The 22,588-nt window shown below is 36.4% G+C and overlaps 2 protein-coding genes across 2 annotated transcripts in view; one reads left to right on the top strand and one right to left on the bottom strand.

Annotated features, from left to right (window-relative positions):
• Positions 1 to 22,588, bottom strand: part of LOC140156963 (uncharacterized) — a 164,299-nt gene that overhangs the window by 121,902 nt on the left and 19,809 nt on the right. The gene's annotated exons all lie outside the window — the stretch shown is intronic.
• On the top strand, positions 221 to 12,967 carry LOC140156961 (uncharacterized). The gene is made up of 3 exons (XM_072180008.1): positions 221 to 1,052; positions 5,055 to 5,144; positions 7,138 to 12,967. The coding sequence occupies exons 1-3, from the start codon at positions 757 to 759 to the stop codon at positions 7,466 to 7,468; spliced, it is 717 nt and encodes a 238-aa protein (XP_072036109.1). The 5' UTR covers positions 221 to 756; the 3' UTR covers positions 7,469 to 12,967.

Consider the following 22,588-nt stretch of genomic DNA (forward strand, 5'->3'; position numbering starts at 1 on the left):
TGACTGAGGTTACGACTACGCGGCAAATACATGACCTCGGCCTCGTGCGTATATTTGTTCCAAAGTTGAAGAGATTATGGCCAATTATTTGAATACTATAGCAAATACAAACAAAAAAAAATATACAGAAATTACAAAAAAAAATTTTTTGATATTTATAAGGGCAAAATTAATGGAATATAATTTAGAAGACAATTTTATGAAAATAATAATTGCGAACGTGGTACACCACCGGGCAATATAATGCATTGTTGAATTGCCTACTGAATATTCATTTATGGTGACTCGTTAGATTGTTCACATTCAAGTAACAAAAGCAATTAAATTCATCAATTATACTAATAGCAGATAAAATGCATTAATAGATTTCGCTGCTCCGTTTCGTTAAAGATGTCATAACTCATAAAAACTGAGAATAATTTCAAGCTGTCACTGGCTTCCAGATCCGTTTCGATGACGTAAGCTTAATTAATATTCAGTTCTCGAGTGGTACGGTTGGATAATAAAACCACTGACCTCTGTATAGAGGTCAGTGAATAAAACCGATACAGCAACACAAGCTGCATGCTACGAAACGTGTTGATCAACACGATTTTGGGCATCATTTCATGATTTTTTAAAAATCGAAGTAAGCTGAATTCTCGTATGAATCTATATTTTAGATTCACTGTTAACTTCTGATCAGCTTGCGAAATCTCGTGTTCCAATAAACTAGCGTTGGTTTAATTCTGTGACGGGATTGTTGGATGATAAAATATGGATTGTCATCATGATCATGATGATGATGGTTCTGGATCAGTTGACGACATCGCGATGCCAGTGCCGAATTCGAGATCCTCCAAATGGCGACATATGAAGAGAATGCTCAGAGAAGATGCGGCTGCGGAGGATATTTCATCCGACGACACCGAAATGGACATTCCAGAAATGTCATCGTCAAGATCGTCAAGATGGAGATTGTTCAAGAAATTGAGAGACAAAGCAGAAGCTGGTATTGACAGCGACAATGGCGATGGGCCTTCAAGTTCAACGACACAGTCAAGACGTAGTAGGTGAGTTCACAATCATCATGCAATTTACACTTAAATTTAAACTGCTACTGCTAAAGTGATCATAAAGGTGAATTGAGTGTAAGCTTACGTCACAACGCTGACGGGGGTTTTGCGATTTTGACACATGCTTTTTATAAAAAAAAAAGAGTTTAACTTTAAGCTTACTGCTACAATTATAAACAATACATCTCAGAGTCAGAATCAGGGGTAGAAATCCGTGACATGCTGCGAGAATCTAAATGGATTCTCCCAAATCTACTGGGGGAGAATCTGCGCGAGAATCTTTGGATACTTATTCATATTCAGTATATAGCACAGTGACAATCTTTACAAGAATCTATTTTGGATTCTCGTAAAATCTCCTGGGGGAGAATCTTTGGCTTTGCGAGAATGGATTCTCGGATTCTCGCCGGATTTCTAGCCCTGCAGAATCATGAGAATACTTGTATGTTTAGTGCAAAATATGCTCAAACTAGGAGCTGGGCGCTTTGGCTTTTGCTTTGCAAAGCCGACGATCTGTCGCATGGACTCGTAATGCTCGTGGCACTGTCGATGCGATGAACTCTAAATATTCAGCGTAATGATGGTCATACATGTAGATTTTGTGTGATAATGGTTAAATTTAAGATTAAAAAAAAAAAAAAACCCCTGTTCTACGGGCGAACAGATTTCAAAAAGCGGTCGGTCGGTCGGGTGAATTTTTTTTTTTTTTTTTAATTTTTTTTTTACCAAATTGACCTAAAAAGCGCTTGTAAATCCAAAATTTTTTGCTCGCTTCGCTCGCATTTTTTCAGAATAACTTTTTCTCAAAAAAATGGCTGATTTTATAATATTTTTTGTTAAAAAAAAAAAAAAAAAAAAAAATTCTGCAAATGGGCAAAAAAGCGGTCGGTCGGGCCCCGTAGAACAGGGTTTTTTTTTCTTGGCCTTACCATACTTCAAATCAAATACCGGTACAATTCAATGGGGGTCCAGTGATTTTCCCAGTTGATAGGGGAATCCATGGAGCAAACTTTCACGATCAAAGGGTAAAATTAAATTGAATAAAGCAAAAAGCAAAGTATGGTATGCCATTTTACCTAATATCACATTGCTTTCAAAAACTATCACCTCATCAAGGCCAAACACAAGGGTAAGTATGCATGTCTATTAATGGTGGTTTCGTTTTCAAGATATGATCATTTTAAGTTGTTCTAAATCACTTTCGAACTTAGTTTCCGTGGCTGCTTTGTTTGAAAGAGCCACAAATGGTTAAGGCTAATGAAATGAAAATGTTAGTTTCCCGTCCACATTTTTGGAGAGGCACTAGGCAACAATTTCATTATTCATTATTTTGGAAAATTTCATTATTTTAAAAGCCTAAAATTTTCACGCATAATGCTTGATGCAAAGAGTTTAAACCCATATTCATTCATTAAAACACTAAAAGACACATTTTAGCAATTAACAAAATAGTTGGAGATGTTTTGTATGAAAGTAGCAAACAGTGTTATAATTATTCCAAATACCTGAAACATAATAGAAATATGATGAGGTGATGCTAAAATTTTCATTATACATTTGTACATCCTTAAAATCACCAGTATGCCAAATCTGATATTTTAAGAGCTAAACAAAGATTGATTTTTGCTTAAAATTATTAGATAATTGGTTTTTTAAACAAATAATGAAAGTTTTTACAAATAAGAAAACTTGATGCGGGCAGGTGACGGGAAACTAATAATCATCTTTCATTAGCCTAAGCTCTGTCCAATTTTTAAAAGAGCTCTATCTCATAGTATAGATATGTCATTTGATGGTTTGGTTCTGAAGTTATGACCCTCTGTACATGTAACTTCTGCTTTACACATAAGATCTTCAGCGCAATTTCGGTGGGTACATATAGTGATCAACCGATCAGATCGGCCGATCGAAAATCGACCGATATTTACAATGTAGCTTATCGGTGTGATCGGCATCGGCCGATTTGACCCTTCAGGCTTCATCCGCCGATATAAATGTGCCGATCATCTAGTATCGTTTAGTATCACTGGCTGTGCAGCGCGTCTTCCAATCAATTATCAATCAATCAAGACCTAATATTAAAAGGTCAGGTTAAAGGGATGGTAAATGATCCTGAATCCTTCTTCATACACATGTTGATTTTTTGGCATGAAATGATTGACCTTGTATTCAGCAACTTACCCCTGCAATGTTTTTCTCTTATATTATGAATTTCTGGAGAAAATGGCAATTATTTACAGCTTGTGAATTTTTGTTGCCGGCAACAGAAATTCAGACAGCAGTGTTTCTAGAAATAAAAGTGTAAATCTTAATTTTAAACTTCATTAATGTACTTGTAGTATTTTGTTTCAATATCAATACTTTAAATTTGCAAAAATATGTTTATTTTATTCAAAATTATAACAGGAATATGAAATTTATGGCACAAATATTTTATGATTTTAGGAAATTAAAACACTGCTATTGAATAGTCCAAAATGAAACTAGTCAAAATTCCTTCATTTTCATCACAATTTTAGTATTATTTTCTGTTTGTTGTGATTGATATGTATCTTTTTTTTTGCTTCTGAAAGTGATTAACAGGTTTTGAAGACCATCAAAAATCATTTACCATCCCTTTAACAATTGCTTCTCTATGATTCTTTATTTTGAATCTGTTTTCATGGCGTGAATTTATGGTTTTAAATAATGCATACGACAAAGTTTTTAAAAAACAGAACGTCACATGGCGGATGTAATATAGACCTGGGATGATGCATATAGGATAAAAATTATTATGTTCAGAAATTTGACTTTAGTCTCAAGTCCGCAGGCTCATTTTTTAACACATGGTATATATAGGCACTGTCAATGCAATGTGTCATCCTCCTCCTGTCCCTATAATACATTCTGGTACACCCAGAAATTTTGTACATGAAATTACATCAGATACACTGTCATTTCATTTTAACAGATCGCCATCCATGGAGAGCTTGAAGATATGCAACCAAGTTTAGAAGTTGACGATGATGATCAGGCTCAGCACTTTGATGATCAGCACTTGTAAGTACTGCAATATTGTAAGGCCGTGGTGATTTGTTTGTCTCAAACAAAGGTCCAGCATTACTAAAAGGTGCCAGTTGCTCCTGCTAGATTCAACTGTTAATCACACAGCTAGTCATCTGTCAGATAACATAAACAGAAATTTTGGTCATCCGCAATAAATAGGGTCATCAATATGTGTTCGTCCACCACAGGAGGATTTAAGAAGACCCCACAATATGCTGTATCAATGCAACGTATCATCCTCCTCCTGTCCCTATAATACATTCTGGTACAGCCAGGGTTCGATATAGTGTTTGAAATTTGGGCGCAATTGCAGAATGTAGTCCGCATCTCACTAGTCTTGATTGAAGTCTTGTTTAGTGACTTAGGGTTAGGGTTTATGTTTGGGTTAGGGCAGTCTTGTGTGAAGGGAGCAGGTTGGCGCAGCAGTAGTTCCCTCGCCTTGCACCACTGAGGTCCCGGGTTCGATTCCCGGTCCGGGCGCTTTATGTGCATTTGGTTTAGTCAGTCCATACTTGCTTCCGCAGGTTTTTACCCGGGTTCTCCGGTTTTCCTCCTGTATCCAAAACTGATTTTAAAAGAAACATTTTGGATTCCCTATTAAGTATAAGCTTCTTTGTTAGCTTACTTGGTACCATGTACCAAGTTGGGTTTCCTTGGCGAAAGCCTAAACAAGGTGAAGGTGAAGACTAGTAGGTGCGGACTATATTCCACAATTGCCCCGAAATTTGAATAGCAATTTTGGCAAATTGATTACGGAACTGGTACTCATCGATTTTGTCACTGTATGGGTAAATGGCAAAATATTGCTATACAGATTGAAATTTGCATAGCATTTTGTCTAAGAATAGGAGCATTTTGCTATGGGAATCCAGTTAAATCGAACACTGGGTACAGCCAGAAATTTTGTATATATGAAATTACATCAGATACACTGTCATTTCATTTTAACAGATCGCCATCCCATGGAGAGCTTGAAGATATGCAACCAAGTTTAGAAGTTGACGATGATGATCAGGCTCAGCAATTTGATGATCAGCACTTGTAAGTACTGCAATATTGTAAGGCTGTGGTGATTTGTTTGTCTCCAACAAAGGTCCAACATTACTAAAAAGGTGCCAGTTGCTCCTGCTAGATTCAACTGTTAATCACACAGCTAGCATTGGAAATACATGGAAAAATTGTCATCTGTCGGATAACATATTATACAGAAATTTTGGTCATCCGCAATAAATAGGGTCATCAATATGTGTTCGCCCACCACAGGAGGATTTAAGAAGACCCATAATATGCAGTATGATTTGGAATTCACATACCCAGAACCTTATTTTAAAGGCAAAGTCCCCATTGACCGTAACACAAAGATGCCATATTTGAACCATTTGTTTAGGGGTTTAGTGTCAAGACTTGAATTGATTCCTGTTCTTCACAGTGTAAAAGGCGTAAATATTCACAATTACCCATAAGTCTTGATATATGACATAATGCCGGGGTGCCATAGAACCATGCAATATGCCAATATTCGCTATGCATGATGGTTACATTTAAAATCCTCCTGTGGTCCACCACAAACCGGTCATAAAGTCAGTGCAATATAAACCTGCTTTTCAAATATCGCACCAAAACTGCAGCTTAAATCCAACCACAAAGCATGTCAAATTAATTGTGCAACATTTCCAATGAGAAATTGTTTATGTGATTTGTAATGTTGTTTATGGATGAAAGTTGCAAAACCAGCTGTATGTCCCAAAGTTTATGACTACTTTGTGGTGGATGAACACAATACATTATTAGTGTGTTAGTGTTATTTATCAGAGGAATAAGAAATTATATTTTTATTTCCTGTAACCCTACCGACCTTAACAATAATTGCCTACGGTACAAATTTTATTGGCATTTTTACAAAAGAAAATATATTTTCAACTTGCTGACCCTATAATTAAAGTTCAGACATGGGGAAATGTGTATGAAATTTTTCATAGAATAGAATATTTTTCCTACCTTCTGACCCTCTCTTTTTCCAGCTTGTTACAGGAAACAAAACATTATTTTTGCTAGGCCTAATAAGATTTTTGTATAATCATAGAAAGTCATGATAGTGTATTGAATGATTCCATACATTTTGCAAGGGAAAAGTAAAGGCGATGCAGGAATTGTGACATTTAACTTAAGCCTATATATTCACAAACAAGGTTGTGCATTTCCGGACATCAATATGCTCAAACTGTCATGCAAAAGTGGTGACTATCTAATATCCAGTACTGTCGATTCAAAAGTTTGCAGGTCAATATTATACAAATATTTACTGCTCATGAGGGCAATGGTGCAAAATATCTTCCCAAGGTGACTGGAGACCCTGGGTCTAATATTGCCCGACACGAAGGTGGAGGCAATATAGACCCATGGTCTCCAGTCACCGAAGGCAGATATTTTGCATCCATACCGAATAAAAGCAGTAAATATTTGTTTTATATACCGTATGAAAATATTCTTTGCCAAGAAATTCATTAAGTTTAATGGAATCTCCGACAGTGCTGCACAACTTTCTCGTACTGCTCCATGCGATTGACCCGGCGATTGATAGCGTATCTTACCTGTTTCTTGGTATTGAGACTGTCCATTTCGTCTTATAATTGATCCTTGGTTTCCTTCGAAGCAATGTTAAATCCGAAATTCTCCATGATTCACAGCTAAATGATGTCAAAATTCAATGTAAACAAACAGCAGACGAAAAGTACATGTCAACGGTCGCGATCGTGATACAGGGTGTGCAAAGCATGAAAACGTAAATATTGCCTGGTGATGACGTCATAAGAATGGTATATACCGTTTTCATTGACAAAAAATGCCCTGCCGTGATGTCATTCATGAAATATACCAAATATTTTTTGCTGTCGCAAACAGTATCAACCAATCAAATGACAAGGATATTTTCATGCGGTATATAAATAATCATACTTATTGAACTATATAGGTCTTGGATTCATGTTTTCTGTTGTGGTCTTGCTAACCTTTAATGTATTATTTGAATTTGCAGGTTCATGTCTTCTCCTTTACATTCATGGGTTGCAGCAGAGAACCACAGTCTGGTCACAGAAGATGATGACTATGAAATTGCAGATGAAGATGCTGAGATCATGGATGAAGAGCTGGATATCCTGGTGGATGAGATTGCAGATGAGGAGTTGCATGTTCCAGACACTGAGGGAAACAATGTTAACCCAGGCGACCTTGAAGATACTGAAGATGACAATGATGCAGATGAAGGTAGTAAACCTCTGTATGAAGGAGCACCTGTAACACTGCTTGAGAGTGTACTGATGATTTTGACATTTGCAATGAAACATCAATTAACTGGTGTCGCATGATTGCTGACTTGCTTGTTCTGATATCCCTACATTGTATGATACCAAATGTATGCAAGACATCTTTGTTCCTCTTCAACAAGTTCTTTTCTAGCATGAAGAGTCCTGTGACATTTCACAAGTTCTGCAGTACATGTTATTTTTTATTAGAAGAAGAATTAGAATTGTGCCCCATCTGTAATAGCTCTTTGTCAGAAAGAGGAGCTCTGTCATATTTTATAGAAATACCTTTAATCCAACAAATCCGGGATATGTTTCTTGAGATGACTTTTATACTCATTTGCAGCATCGCTTCAACAGGCAGAAGAAGGGAGTTCATAACATAGAGGACATATATGATGGCGAACTGTACAAGGAATATGTCAGAGATGGAGGCCTATTGTCATCACCAGATAATATAAGCCTCTTGTGGTATACAGATGGCATTCCCTGTTTAAATCGTCTTCAATGTCCCTATGGCCCTTGTTTTTTCCATCAACGAGTTGCCTTATAAGAAGCTTAACGGTGAAAGAGAATATGTTGATTGCAGGATTGTGGTTTGGTCAAAGCAAACCATGTATGGGCACATTTTTGAAGCCGTTCGACCAAACCCTTAAGGATTTGAGGGCAGGATTTGAGGTACATATACCTGATAAAACCAGCCGGACAGTGAAGTGTGTACTGTTGGGAGGCACGTGTGACATGCCAGCCAAGAGCCAGGTCCTGAACATGGTCCAATTTAATGGCTTTTTCGGGTGTTCAAAATGTGTACAACCAGGAGAGACAGTTGAAAGCGGAGGTGGTCACACACATGCCTACCCATTTAACATGGAAAACCCCAGTGGTCCACAGCGCACATCAGAAAGTTTTAGACAAGACGCTGAAACTGCATACCAAGAAGGCAAAAAAGAGTGAATGGTATCAATGGACCATCCTGGTTTCTATACTTAACAGACATTGTGCGAGGCACTGCACTGGACTATATGCATCAGATACTATTAGGGGTTACAAGGAAACTAACACACATGTGGTTCGATTCAAGCCATCATCGGGAACCATATTCACTCAGCAAACGAATCAAAGATGTTAATGCTCGACTTTTACAAGTAAGACCCCCAAATTTCATTTCCAGGGCACCCTCAAGCATTCAAAAATTAAAATTTTGGAAAGCATCAGAATTTCGCAGTTGGCTTTTTTATTATTCTGCACCAGTTTTGTTCAACATTTTACCAACTATATATTACCAACACCATTTGCTGCTTGTAGAAGTTATCTATACACTCAATTCCAGCTCCATTTCTCCAGAATCCCTTGATAGATGTGAGTTTATACTCAAGTATTATGTCAACTTGTATGCAACTTTGTATGGTCTTAGTAGCATGGGTATAAATGTGCACAGCATTGTACATTTAACTGATACAGTGAGAGATCTGGGCCCCCTTTTTGTTTACTCATGCTTTCCATTTGAATCCTTAAGCGGAGATTTAAAAGCACTCTTTCATGGTACACAGTTTATTGATAAACAAATAGCATCTGCTGTTAGCAAAATTATCAAGTTGCCTGCATTGATAGAGAAACTAGATGATGATAGTCCTGTAGGTACCTTCATCAAATCCCTTAGAGGACGTGCAAGCAGAAAAGGCATGAAAGTAGGTGTTTTGGATATTATGATTTTGGGGCAGATGAAACCAAAAAAAGTTAATCATTTAGAGATGGCTGCACTTGGGAGATGTACAGACCTTGTAGGTGAGAAATCAATGATTTTTTTAAGATTTGCCAGAGGTCAACAAGTATTTTCATCTGCTTTGTACAAAAGACAATATGTTCGGGATTCCACTGTTGTAGTTCTAATGTATCATGGAAATCTGCGGTATGGCCAAGTTCAATTTTACCTGAAATACCCAACTTGTGATTGTATAAACCCATGTACATGTTCCAATTATTATGCATTTTTGAAATTGTATGAAGAATCGAGTATGAAACTAGTTAAGAATGGGGAGCGTACAAAAGCGACATTGTACCATATTGTTGTTTGCAAGGCATTGTCACCAAATGCTAATTTAATTGCAGTACCTGTTACAGATCTTATAGATGTTTGTGTTTTTATGGCTCAAGGATCAGAGTGAGGTTTTCATAGCACAAGCTCCCAATCAGCTGGAAAGTGATTAACCCTAACCGACCTAGACCCTACAAAACCCTACAGCAACATATCATGAAAAATGAATAAAAAGCCCTAAGTCCGAAAACGTCATCAACCGCGGGTCCAAATGGGTACGAAATCGCTGCCCTGGGCAGCGACTCCCCGGTGGCGTGGTTCAGGGATATGTGCGTTTGGTGTGCGGGGGGCCACGGGTTCGAAACCCGATTTTTAGCCACTTCCTTTCTTTGGAGATAGTCTATAAATGAAAAGGTGCCTGAAGTGGGTTAGGGTTATCAAGCCATTTTTCTTACAGATGGAGCCCTCGTAACTACAGGGATTCAAGTTGGCATTCTACATACATTTTTGGGAACCTATTTGGATTCTATCAATTTGGCTTTTGAAAGAACTTGCTTAGTAGCCAAAGAATAAAGAAACTGAGAGTAAATTCAGCTTACACTTGAACCTGTTTACATGTAAGTTCTGCTCATGTATACCACGCTCATATCAGGTTCTAAAACAATTTGAATCCCTGAATAGTTTAATACAGAAGATTTTTTTTTTTTTAGGATTCATTTTTGGTGTACAATTCAGGCATTGTCTTTTGAGGAGAGCCACAACTCGCCTGAACATTCATTGAGAAGAGCGACTTTAAGAACACCTAAATTTTCAGATGAGAAATTATTTCTGATTTTGTTGCATCGCTCTTTTGTACATGCCAAGAAGAGTGATTTATTACAGCCTACAGACATGCTTTTTTAAAAGAAGACCTACAGGTACCACTTGGATGATGAAACAAGTCTGTTTTCTGTATTGAAAAGCATGCTCCCAAAAGTCACACTATTATGAGTAAAACATAACTAGTATGTTTAAACAAAGAACTAATAATTATTTAGCTGCAATGAATATTTTTAGATGTGTTGGCAGGGTTCCAGCCACATGTTAGTGCTGGCTAAAATTAAGAGAACTTTGAACCAAAATGGCACTTGACAGAGCTGTTTTATGTCAGATTCTCATTTTAGTGCTGGTCGGAAGCACCTATATTTCCCTTGAGTGGTGGTCGGTAAAGCTGAGTGGTGGCTACTGCCGACAAGTGCCGACCATCGTAGCTGGAACCTTGTGTGTTGGTAATTTTATAGACATGAGTAGAAATTAAAACAATTCATCATCAACAATGTCATAAGGGACGTGAACTCTCAAGAATCTATGATTCGCTGCTGCATGGAACTACCACCAAAGACGGGACACCACCTACGTCCACTTCCGCCAGAGTAGTCAGAGTACAGTCAGCTTCCATACGCTGAGGGCGGCAAATGGTTTTGCCGAAATAATAAAAAAAAAAAATATGAGTGTTGATGAATTGTTTTAATTTCTGTTAATATGTAGCTGTTGTTCTCGATTGATTGGAGCTTCGTTTGCTGCGTTTGTACATGTTTATTGTTTGTTATGTATTTGAAAATTTAATGTAATAATTTATACCTGTGACCTAGAAAAAAGTTAACCCACTTGAACGCCATTTTGACTTCCAGAACATTATCATAAACTTTCAGATAAGAATATTTTTAACTATAGGTAATGTAATGTAACTGCCAGTGGAAAAAATCTTTGAACAAGGTCCAAATTAAATATAATTTTTATGCTAGGCTTGCTTCAAAACTGACACAAAAATTCATTTTGTCCATATTTCGGGCATACATGTATTGGCATAGGATTTGCTGTAATATCCGTGGACGACAAGGTCAAGTTTCTGCAGTTTTGTTAAAGTGAACCCTGGCCTGAAGACTATAAATATGAGTTATCTCATGTACATGTACATATACCAAGCTCAAATTAATCAGGTTCTAAAAGAATTTGAATCCTTGAACAGTTTAAGGATAATTTAGACAATTTGTGATATTCTTAGAAAAGATTTTTTAAAAGATTTTTTAAGATTTAATTTTTGTGCACACAGGCATTGTCTTTTGAGGAGAGTCATCGCTCGCCTGAAAATTCTTTAGAAAAGCGACCTATCAGATGAGAAATTTCTTTCTAGTTTGTGATTTTGTTGCATCACTCTCCTGTACATGCTATTAGAAGAGTGATTCATTACTTGCCTACAGCTCGCATAAAAATCCTGGGCATTTTTCAAAAGACAGTACCTGGCACATAATAGTATTGTTGGAAAAATTGTATCATCACAAGAACTGGAGAAGAGATTGTACAATTCATTCTAAGAGACATGATTTTCAAGAAGACCTATACCACTTGACTTAGATGATATGAAACAAGGCTGTCTTCTGTATTGAAAAGCATGCTCCTGATATTATGAGTAAAACAAAATTAGTAACAAAGAACTAATATGTAGCTGGAATAAATATTTTTCGATGTGTTGGTAATAAACATGAATAGTAATTGAAACAATTTATCAACAATGTCATTAGGGCGTGAACTCTCAAGAATCTATGATTCACTGCTGGAACTACCACTAAGGACAAGGACACCACCTACTTCCACTTCCGGCAGAGGAGTCAGAGTACGTAAACAGTCAGCTTCCCTACGCTGGGAACGGCAAATGGTTTTGCCAAAAATGATACAGATCATAAAAACATGAGTGTTGATGAATTGTTTTAATTTCTATAATATATCTGCTGTTCTCAATTGATTGAAGCTTCGTTTGCTAATTTGCTTCATTTGTAATTGCTAAAGCAGGGACTGTCGTTTGAGGTGAGTGAGAGTGATTGCTCGCCTATCGCTCACCTGACATGAAGCTGATATATGAAGAGAGCCTTATTTTAGATTTGCTCACCTAACTTTGGTGCAACAACAAGCCTAGATATGATAAAAGCTCTTCTAAAACACTCTAGGAGATTGATGAAAAGCTACCCTGCAAATTTCAAACGGCAGTCCCTGCTAAAGCTCCACTAATCAACCTGTGTAGCAAGTTGTGTATCATAGCCCGGGGTCCAGATTCAGTTTAGTCGGGGTGACTCACTTTGCAAGATGATGCACCACAAGTGGTGTGCAACTGTGCATGCATTCCCCCATTTGAGAATTATGAATTGTGGATTGTATCTTTCATAAAGTACTAAGAACATGATGCATCAACACATTTTAGATGCCAGGAGAACTGTTTGAATTATATTGCTTGTTATGTATTTGAACATAGATTAGAATTAGAGAATAAAAGATGGGATTTTGATTTTGCCCATCTTATATCGTGTCATAATGGATGGGCATTCAATATTTTGAGTGGTGGATGCCCATGATACATTCTTATTCAGGGGCGGGGTTTAGCTTGTCAACAAGAAGCGTGATTGGTTCTGTTCAAAACCCCGCCCATCCATTATGAGACAGTACAAGATGGGCTTGTTTACAAACTTTCCACAACTTTGCATTATGCAAAATTAGGTATGGTGTCACTGGTGTGAAGTATGTTCCAAATGTATTTTTTTAAAAATGGTGTGAAGAACATATCAACAAATACATAAAACTGAAAAATGAAACTCTTCCACTGAAATTAATAATTTCTCTTGATTTAAAAACTGTTATTTGCACACAAAACTTTCAAGTTCACAAATTGTAATGTTGATTTTTTTATAAGTACAACATTTATGAGCTTACACTTTTACAAGCTCACAAATTATCATAGTAGAAATTTTACAAAAGTACAAAAATTCTGAGCTTGTGTCTTGGTCATGCGAGCTCACATCAAATTTGCAAGCTCACAACATGTTTTAGAAATATGAAGTACAAAATTAATGAGCTTGTATGTGCTCATGCGAGCTCGCGCCAAATTTTTGAGCTTACAAATTTAATAGAAATTTTTACTTAAAAATGTACAAGCTTGTGTGAGCTCACATGTAAAGTTTATGAGCTCATGTGTGCTCGTGCAAGCTCACATATAAGAAACGAGCATTTTGAGCTCGTAAGGTTTGTGTGGGCAAGATCGCAATTGACTACTTGTGCTCGTAATTTGTTTGTATTGTGAGCTCGTGTTCGTAAATATGAGCTCGACCTTTCGACCACGAGCTTGAAGGAGCTCAATGTTGCTTACACAAGCAAAATCAATCACATCTGAGCTCAAAATAAGCTCACTCGAGCTCGAAACAAGCTTATTCGAGCTTGTTTTTATGATTACATTTTCGTAAGGGATATCTTAAAAATATAGCTTTCTAAGAATATGTGGAAAAATGAGAAAAAGAAGCCAAAGTAACAAAATGGCAGCAGTTTTATGTCAGAGGGTCGAAAATCACCTTGTCCACACGAAATTCAATGGGATGTATCCGATTACCAACAGGGATACACTAGGCATGCATATTGGTAAACAACCTCCGCTTGTCATTCAAAATTTTACATGCATGAGCAAATTTTTATAATCCAAGATATTAATCCTCACAATTTGATTGCATATTGTGACTGTGGATTTCTAGACGGGATTTCAAGGTGTCAAGATATGGCAATTTACAATACAAGACATGATTTTTTGGCAGAAGTATACTTAATAACAGATATATTTTTTTGACTTGTCAGAATCCCACCCAAACCTATCATAAGAAGTACATTACTATTAGTAACTATTATTATGTTGAATAGATGTGAAGGACTGAGTGGACGTAATAGAACTGGCGAACTACTGCCTAATACTCCATACTCAAGCTATATAATCATGCATATTTTTTTTTTTGGGGGGGCTTTGAGGCGCCAGCTCCCGGGTCAAAGCAGGCGGCAAAATCGAAGGGACGGTGGGAAGAAGGCGGCAAAAGAGAGGTGGAGGCAGAAGAAGGGCGGCAAAAAGAATTAGTAAAGAAAAAAGAGTGGAAAATGTGAAAAAATTGTACTATACATCAAAATGTGTTGCTTTTGGGGTGTAGCGCCTATAAATCCTTTTTTTTTTTTTTTTTTTTTTGGCTCTTCACTTTTTCAAACGACCGTAAAAAAATTGGGGCAACCTTTTCGGGCTGTTGAGGAAGGGCTTTTCTTCAGCCCCGGGAAAGGGCGGCCACGGTATCGCCACTGATAATACGCAACAGTTTGCCTCGCATGGAATGTTTCAAATTGTTTTTGCATATTTTATGAAAATCTTTTTCAGAGTATTGTGATTGATTTGTTAATTTCATAATTCTTTGTCAATCACGGAATTGAAGTTCGGGTACATTATTGTATCTAGCATGAATAGTAAGGATTAACATCTTGGATTGTAATTTATTCATGCATATAAAACATTTATTACTTTTGAATGACAAGCCGAGGGTGTTTACCCATTAGCCCTAATGCAATGCGGATAGTAATTGGGTACATCCCATTGATTTATTGCGTGTGGACAAAGTGATTTTCACCCATTTTAGACAGATATATATTTAAAATATGTAACAATATTGGGAATGACTGCTCTGAATTCTGAGAAATTAAGCTTTCAAAGTGGGTAAAGTGCTTTTTGGACCACACTGTATGCAAAATACAGAACACCACATAAAGCTCGTGAGAGCAGGCAGCAAATTCAAAATCTAATTACAAGCAAAAAGTGAGAAACCATGGAAAGCACATGAAAAGCAAAAATCCAAACCATGGCAAAGAGCAAACCCATAGCCAAGCAAATGGCAACCAGAAGAGCGAAAACTAGCTCGGTGCATTGACCGTGACAGACCAGTGGTGAAGGTCATAGGGGCACATGTCCCCCAATCAATCTGAAATTTTAAAATCCCATAGGAAAATTGCAGAAAGACGACTTGTACCCCTAATCAGATCCGTGCCCCACCAATCATGGTCGGTGCCCCCCCCAATGTGATGGCACACACTACGCCACTGGCACAGACATGCATTTGCCACACAAATTTTGAGCCAATGGCAGCACTGAATATATTATTGTTATATTTAATTCATCCAGTAAAAAATATCAGCAGACCTGTAAAAAGGCAGGCAAACCTGCTTGGCCACTTAAAGGCACACTATAGAACATCTTAAATTGTGATATGATCTGGTCCATGGAGGCCAAACACGGCAAATTTGAAATTGAGATATGGAGTAACTAGAGCAGTTACCGCACCATAGCTGAACCATGGGCCATTGACAGCGGTTTCTGAGAATTGAAAAAACAAGAAAAACATGAAAATTGAAGGAAAAAACTGGGGGAATCCACATTGTCATCCACTACCTTGATCTCAAGGGCTTAACACCCAAGCAGGTCCACTAAGTCGTAGTGACCACACTTGAGGTTCCTCTTCGTACAGCATGAAGTGGGCTGTCGAGTTCAAACGTGGAAAGGAGAGACTGGAATACAATCCCTGCCCAGGAAAGCCAGCCACCATCCCCACAGGGTCTAAATTGACAATTCTTAGAAACTGCTGACTGTCAAGGTTCAATTGTCTCTAACAGAAAAACTAGAAAAAAAAATTACTTCAAACTTTCTATGTAATCATTCAGTGAACTGCAAAGAATATCAGTTAACAACTGAATACATGAATACAAAAGCCACCTAAGTCCATAGGAAGTGATTTTGAGAGAAAAACCTGTGTATCATTTTAATTCCTTCAGTTAGATTTACCTGGTCAATATGGTAAGTTTTATGTGCAAATGAGTGGATTAACCTGTATTAGGTATGACGATTAGCAGTTCAGGGACTTCGTGGGGTTCATTTTAAATTTTGGACTTAGGTGGTTTTTTGAATCATATACAAAGACAACAATGTTAGAATGAGATTACCACTAGTAAGATAATACAAAATAAAGCACACAGGTATGTATAATGTTGATAAGCATATTTCTGCCATGTAATATAAACCACACACTTTCCTTTATTAAACCCATTTTTTGTTCAAAAGTCACTCTCTAGCAATGAATGTGTTACAAGTGGACTTTTATACATAATGGATTTCAATCAATGTGTTACAAGACTCAAATCATGGAATTGGGTGATTCTTTCATACATGCTATTTTTCACATGCTTAATAGACACAGAGAATGAATTTGAGTTGTTCTTTCATACATATGACAGGCCTATGTATAGCAACAATTTCCCATGCTTAAATCAATTTGGCCAAAGTATGGACTTAGGTGGCTTTTGTATTCATATATTCAACTGTATAGCTCATCTTCTACCTTAGGTCACAAACTTATCAATTGCCCCTCATATCTACTGAAGATAGCACATGAATACAAAACAATCAAAGTGCTCTTTAGCAGACAGCACCTATATGGCATACAAACCGATCCAAGTGTTATCTTCAATAGATAGCATATGTGAAATACAAAACAAACTATGTGCTATCTTCAGTAGATAGTATTAGGTATGTCACAGTGGCTGCACAATAATTCTGCTACACTGTGCATGCAAGTATAACAGTGAATTGAAAAGGGCGCGCTTCAAATTTGGCAAATTTTAGAAAACATCCATGTCGATAAATGAATTTATTCATATGCTTCATTTATCCAAATTGTTTAAATTTTTAATATATGATGTGTGAAACCTTTCCGAGGCTAACATCGGGTCCTCAAAAATTAAAAATTGTTTTGTTTAAGAGCTACTGCCTGTTTTTTAGGATTTTTGAAGATCGCTCATAAATCAGTAAATATAGGCCTATTGAAGTAAAGGAACTACCACCATTTAGCTGAAATACTAATCTTTCTTAGCATGTAAATTAATTCCGTCGACAACAAATGAAACACTTCCCTAAAACCAGTTGAAGCAAAACAATAATCAATGTTTTTTTAGGGAGTAATTTTCCAAACCACAATAGCTCTAAGCCATTGTGTGTGTCCAAGGCCATACTATTTTTTGTATACGGTACACGGTACAGTAAAATTGCTGTTCACTTTACCGATTGTCCTCCCATGTTAATCCAGATGACAAAATGTTAATTTAAAGTCTCATTGCAACTGAATTTTAATTTTTACTTTTCGGACTTGGCTTTGAGTAATGGTGACACATACCATGTTTACAGTAAAAATGAAAATTATATTCTAGACACCGTCAAAATGTCAAACTTTTTATTTTTTTTGTATTGTTTTTAAATAATTAACTGCAGTTCATTTATTCAAGCTCATAACAGGATCATACTTAAAAAAATTATGATGAATGAACAGACGTTCATTAGATATTGAAAAAAAACATAAAATTACTCATGCCTAATTTACATAATAATATCATAAATACATAATTAGCTGTAATTACCTAATTTGCATAATTAATTACTTTTTGTGTATTTTTTGTTATCAATTGAAAGAACGTTGTATACATATGTGTGCAAAAAACCCGCACCTTTATATCATGTACGGTTTTCTATTGGCATCAATTTTGCATATTAATTAGCTGAACTTAGTCATTTTTTGAGATTTAATTTGTCTGCAGATTGGCCAAAATTGCTAAAATAGTATATTTGGTTAATTTATTATGATTATTCAATGATAGATTTTTTAATTTTGTTTTCTGTAACGAAGTCAGGAATGATAGGCATTTAACATGTGATATTTAAATTAACGCTGCTTTTTCAAGCAAGCGTCCAAATATACCTTCAAAATCTCGAAATGTGCCAATTTTGTCATTACAGCCATTTGTGGCAGGATTTCATTCCATCTACGAGCATCTTTAAATTGACACTACATCACAATGCATTGACCGATTTTAATTCTGTTTTTGATTTTGATGCTTTAATAAAGCTCAATAATGTAGGAACATTAAATAACGTGTTTCTGCTGCGATTATTTTTGAGGTGATATGCCTAATAGTATGCATGTAATACAAAACAACAATCTAAGTTATGATCTTCAGTAGTAAGCACGTGTGTAATACAAAATCTACCTGGTACGTTCTATCTTCAGTAGTAAGCATGTGTGTAATACAAAATCTACCTGGTACGTGCTATCTTCAGTAGATAGCACATGTGTAATACAAAACAATGTAAGTGATATCTTCAGTAGTAGATTGCATATGTTTCACACAAAACAATTTAGATGATAATATTAAGTGCTAGTGACAAACCAGCAGTGGCGTAGCAAGCACATTTTCAGAGGGTGGGCAAATAGGGGGAAAGGGGGAGCCAACTTTTAAGGGGGGGGCAAAGATTGACAGAAATGGTCAAAAATGAAGGAAAAACTTATCTTCAGTAGATAGCATGTGTAAAATACAAAACAAACTACAAGCTATCTTCAATATATAGCATGCATGTAATACAAAACGACAATCTAAGTTGTGATTTTAAAATCTTATCGGGAATATGTTCATTCAAGTGAAATGTTTACTAAAAGGCCATGTGTCGTGAACTAATAATAGCAAAAATTATACATTTTCTGAAAGAGGAAAGTCTAATCTTTCCCAAAATAAAAGGCAAAAATATGGAGTAACTAGAGCGGTTACCACACCATAGCTGAACCATGGGCCATTGAGAGTCAGCGGTTTCTGAGAATTGGGGAAATTCAGCCAATCCAGAAAGTGCCATCTACTACCTTGGTCTCAAGGGCTTAACACCCGAGCACATAATCTACTGAAGATAGCACATGTATACAAAACAATTGAAGTGCTATCTTTAGTAGACAGCACCATTGTGGCATGCAAAACGATCCAAGTGTTCCCTTTAGGAGGCTTTTAGTTTTAAAAAATTTATTGAGGTGTGTGATAAATAAAAACTTGTGAGGAGTGCTATTTTGTGAATCATGAGTGTTAAGCTTAAAGATTAAGGTTAGCCGAGAGTTTTTTCATGCGCTTGATTTCAGAGGCGTAAGTTCATAACAGAAACAGCCATGCAGAAAATGAACAAGCGCATCGGGACGTAGGCCTACTTACAATAGAATATCGATCCACGGTCAAGACATGAAACTTGGCTTAGCTCGTGCCCGGAGCTCGTGAGTCGGGGGTGTCATGAGGGGCGGCATGCGGGTCGGATGCCGGGGGCACAAGCCGCTTTCGCAATTTTCATAAGGCTTTTATAAACTTAAAATTGATTGGGGGCACTTTCGTCAAGCTACGCCCTGGAAAATGTGTTGATTTTGAATTTATAGCCTTTGATGAAATAAATCAATGCTGCTATTCCCCTGATTACAATGTAATAGGGTACAACAATAACATCAACAACAATATCAAAAAGCAATTATTGCAAATCGAATTTGGGAAGAATATTCAACAAGACAGACTTAGCCTATACATTTCTGAATTATATCAAGTGAAAAATCACAATTCACTGCAGTCAGCGAATCAATCAAATAAAACTAAAAAAGAAAGGAGCAAGAAAGAATAAAGAAATAGTGAAAAGAAAAAAAAACAAAGAGAGAGAAAGAGAGAGAAACGAAAAAGAAAGAAAGAAAGAAAGAAAGAAAGAAAGAAAGAAAGAAAGAAAGAAAGAAAGAGAGAAAGAAAGAGAGAAAGAAAAAAAAAAAGAAAGAAAGAAAGAAAGAAAGAAATGAAAAAAAAAGAAATGAAAAAAGAAAAGGAGAAAGAAAAGAGGAAAGAAAGGAAGTAAAAATGAGAAAAGAGAAAAAAAAAGAAAATTCAGCCACACGGGGACTCGAACCCACAAAAATAGTTCATAACAGATTCGCAGTCCAGTGTTCTAACCCCTCGGCCATACATCAGCTTACGCAATGGTCTGTTCTTGAAGCGGTAATATGACTATAATACGTGATTACAATCGCGTCCGCACAATGGCTCTTAGAATAAACACGCATGTCGGGCGCTGAAATTTTGAACGAACTGATGGAGGAAAACCTCGTTTTTTGCAATACTAGCTTCAATTTGCAGTGAAAATCAAATGGGATAGCAATTGGCAGAATGTTGAGAAATAATGTAGGTATTCAGATGTCTAAATTAACGTCCCGTAATAAAGATATCGATAATTTCACAAAACAGTTTTTTCCCAGGCAAGATTTTCGAAAAAGTTCCCCAAAAACGGGCTTTTAAAATTTAATCGGTACTGTATTTGGTTCTTCCCCATGGCAACATTATTTCTTTAATCGATTTTTAGTACAATACAAAAAAGAAGAAAACAATCACTCGGCGTGATTTTATACGGAGCGCACATTTGAAAAAAACGTCATGGAACGCGTTTTTGATCTTGTGAACATGGTGCGTAAAACGGCTTTAAACGAAGGATTTTCAAATTTATTCTAAAAATTTGTATAAACACACAAGAAAAATGTTAAGCTACATGCAATGCACCAACATTTCACTTGCTGCGATATTTGATTACTGAGAAAACACTGTTTTAGCGAACAACTTTATACGTCTTTTATACGTTTTTTATACGTTTCTTCGTGTAACCTTAAGGAGTGTGATAAATCACACTCATTTAAGGAGTGTTGTGGAGTGAGATCACACTCGCACTCCTTAAAACTCAAAGCCTGCTTTAGTAGATAGCATATTTGAACTACAAATCAAACTATGTGCTACTATTAATTTGTAAGCACTCTTTAGCAAAGTCATAGCTCATTGAAAATAGTAACCTTTTGCACAAGATTTGCAATTTAAGAGCCAGTCTTCCTTATTATGTACCAACTGCGATAAAAAAATAATTAAATTTTCTCTACAAAATTATATTGGTACATATTAACACCAACAACTCACATGTACAATATGAGCATGCACAGCACTCTCATTCAGCTTTAAAAATCTTGAAATTTCGCCTCTCTGAGCCTAATGGCAAACTTTGGAGGGGCATAACATCTTGTAAATCATCATCCCAACCATGCGTTTTGCATTTTTTTGAAGTACCAAATGGTTACATCACAAAAACCAAAAAAAAGTTCTTGATGGCGCATAAAAACAACAAATCCAATGTTTTGATGAAAAGCGCCCTCAGGCAAACTTCAAAGCATCATAATGGGCCGCGCCATTGAGATCCCAAGTCGGAACAAGTTTGTAATTAAAGACCTTCATGGTAAGTTTCATTTTCCAGCAAAAACTTTTTTGGATTTTGATGGCGCTAGATTTAATAAAGGTCAATGGTCAAAATTCCCTATTTTCGGGCATTTTACGTGCCTTTATTTCTCGCGTCAACATCACCTGACTTTCAGAATAGCAACTCATTAAAGAAGGCATAATTCTCTGTCAATTAATATAAAAATTAGCTTGGAATCTCTTGATCTTCATATTTTAATGATTTTTTGAAAATTGACTTAGCCTCATTGTGGAGGTCAATTTGACCTCAATTCCTTTGAACAATGATGCGCAGCGTAATGTGGGCTTTTTACTGCATTACAAAAAGATACGCCAACAAGATCCCAATTTCATTTTTCATGATCTAGCTTCTTAACTGATATAATAGAGGTCAAAGTTCATACTTTGTGCCAAATTGGCATTATATTGCCTTATGTGCAGCATAATATGGTATAGATGATAAGAATTCTGTACAGACTTTGTCAAAACATCATAAACTGTATCATCTTCATAATTTTAACTTCAGACTAATGTTTTATCATCATCATCAAAACCCAAAATAAGCAAATATTGGGTGTATCGAGGTGGAAACTGCATAGATGCATTTATAAGAGAATCGTTTTCATAGTCAAACCTGTCTTCAGTAGATATCATGCATGTAATACAAAGCAACAATCTAAGTTATGATCTTCAGTAGTAAGCATGTGTGTAATACAAAATCTACCTGGTACGTGCTATCTTCAGTAGTAAGCATGTGTGTAATACAAAATCTACCTGGTACATGTGTAATATAAAACAATGTAAGTGATATCTTCAGTAGTAGATTGCATGGGTTTCACAAAAAACAATTTAGATGCTAATATTAAGTGCTAGTGACAAACCAGCAGTGGCGTAGCAAGCACTTTTTCAGAGGGTATGCAAATAGGGGGGCAAGGGGGAGCCATCTTTTAAGGGGGGCAAAGATTGACAACAATGGTCAAAAATGAAGGAAAAACTAATCTTCAGTAGATAGCATGTGTAAAATACAAAACAAACTACGTGCTATCTTCAGTAGATAGCATGCATGTAATACAAAACGACAATCTAAGTTATGATTTTAAAATCTGATCGGGGATATGTTCATTTCAAGTGAAATGTTTACAAAAGGCCATGTGTCGTGAACTAATAAT

This window comes from Amphiura filiformis, chromosome 7 (genome assembly GCF_039555335.1).
Source record: "Amphiura filiformis chromosome 7, Afil_fr2py, whole genome shotgun sequence".
Classification (NCBI taxonomy): Eukaryota; Metazoa; Echinodermata; class Ophiuroidea; order Amphilepidida; family Amphiuridae; genus Amphiura; species Amphiura filiformis.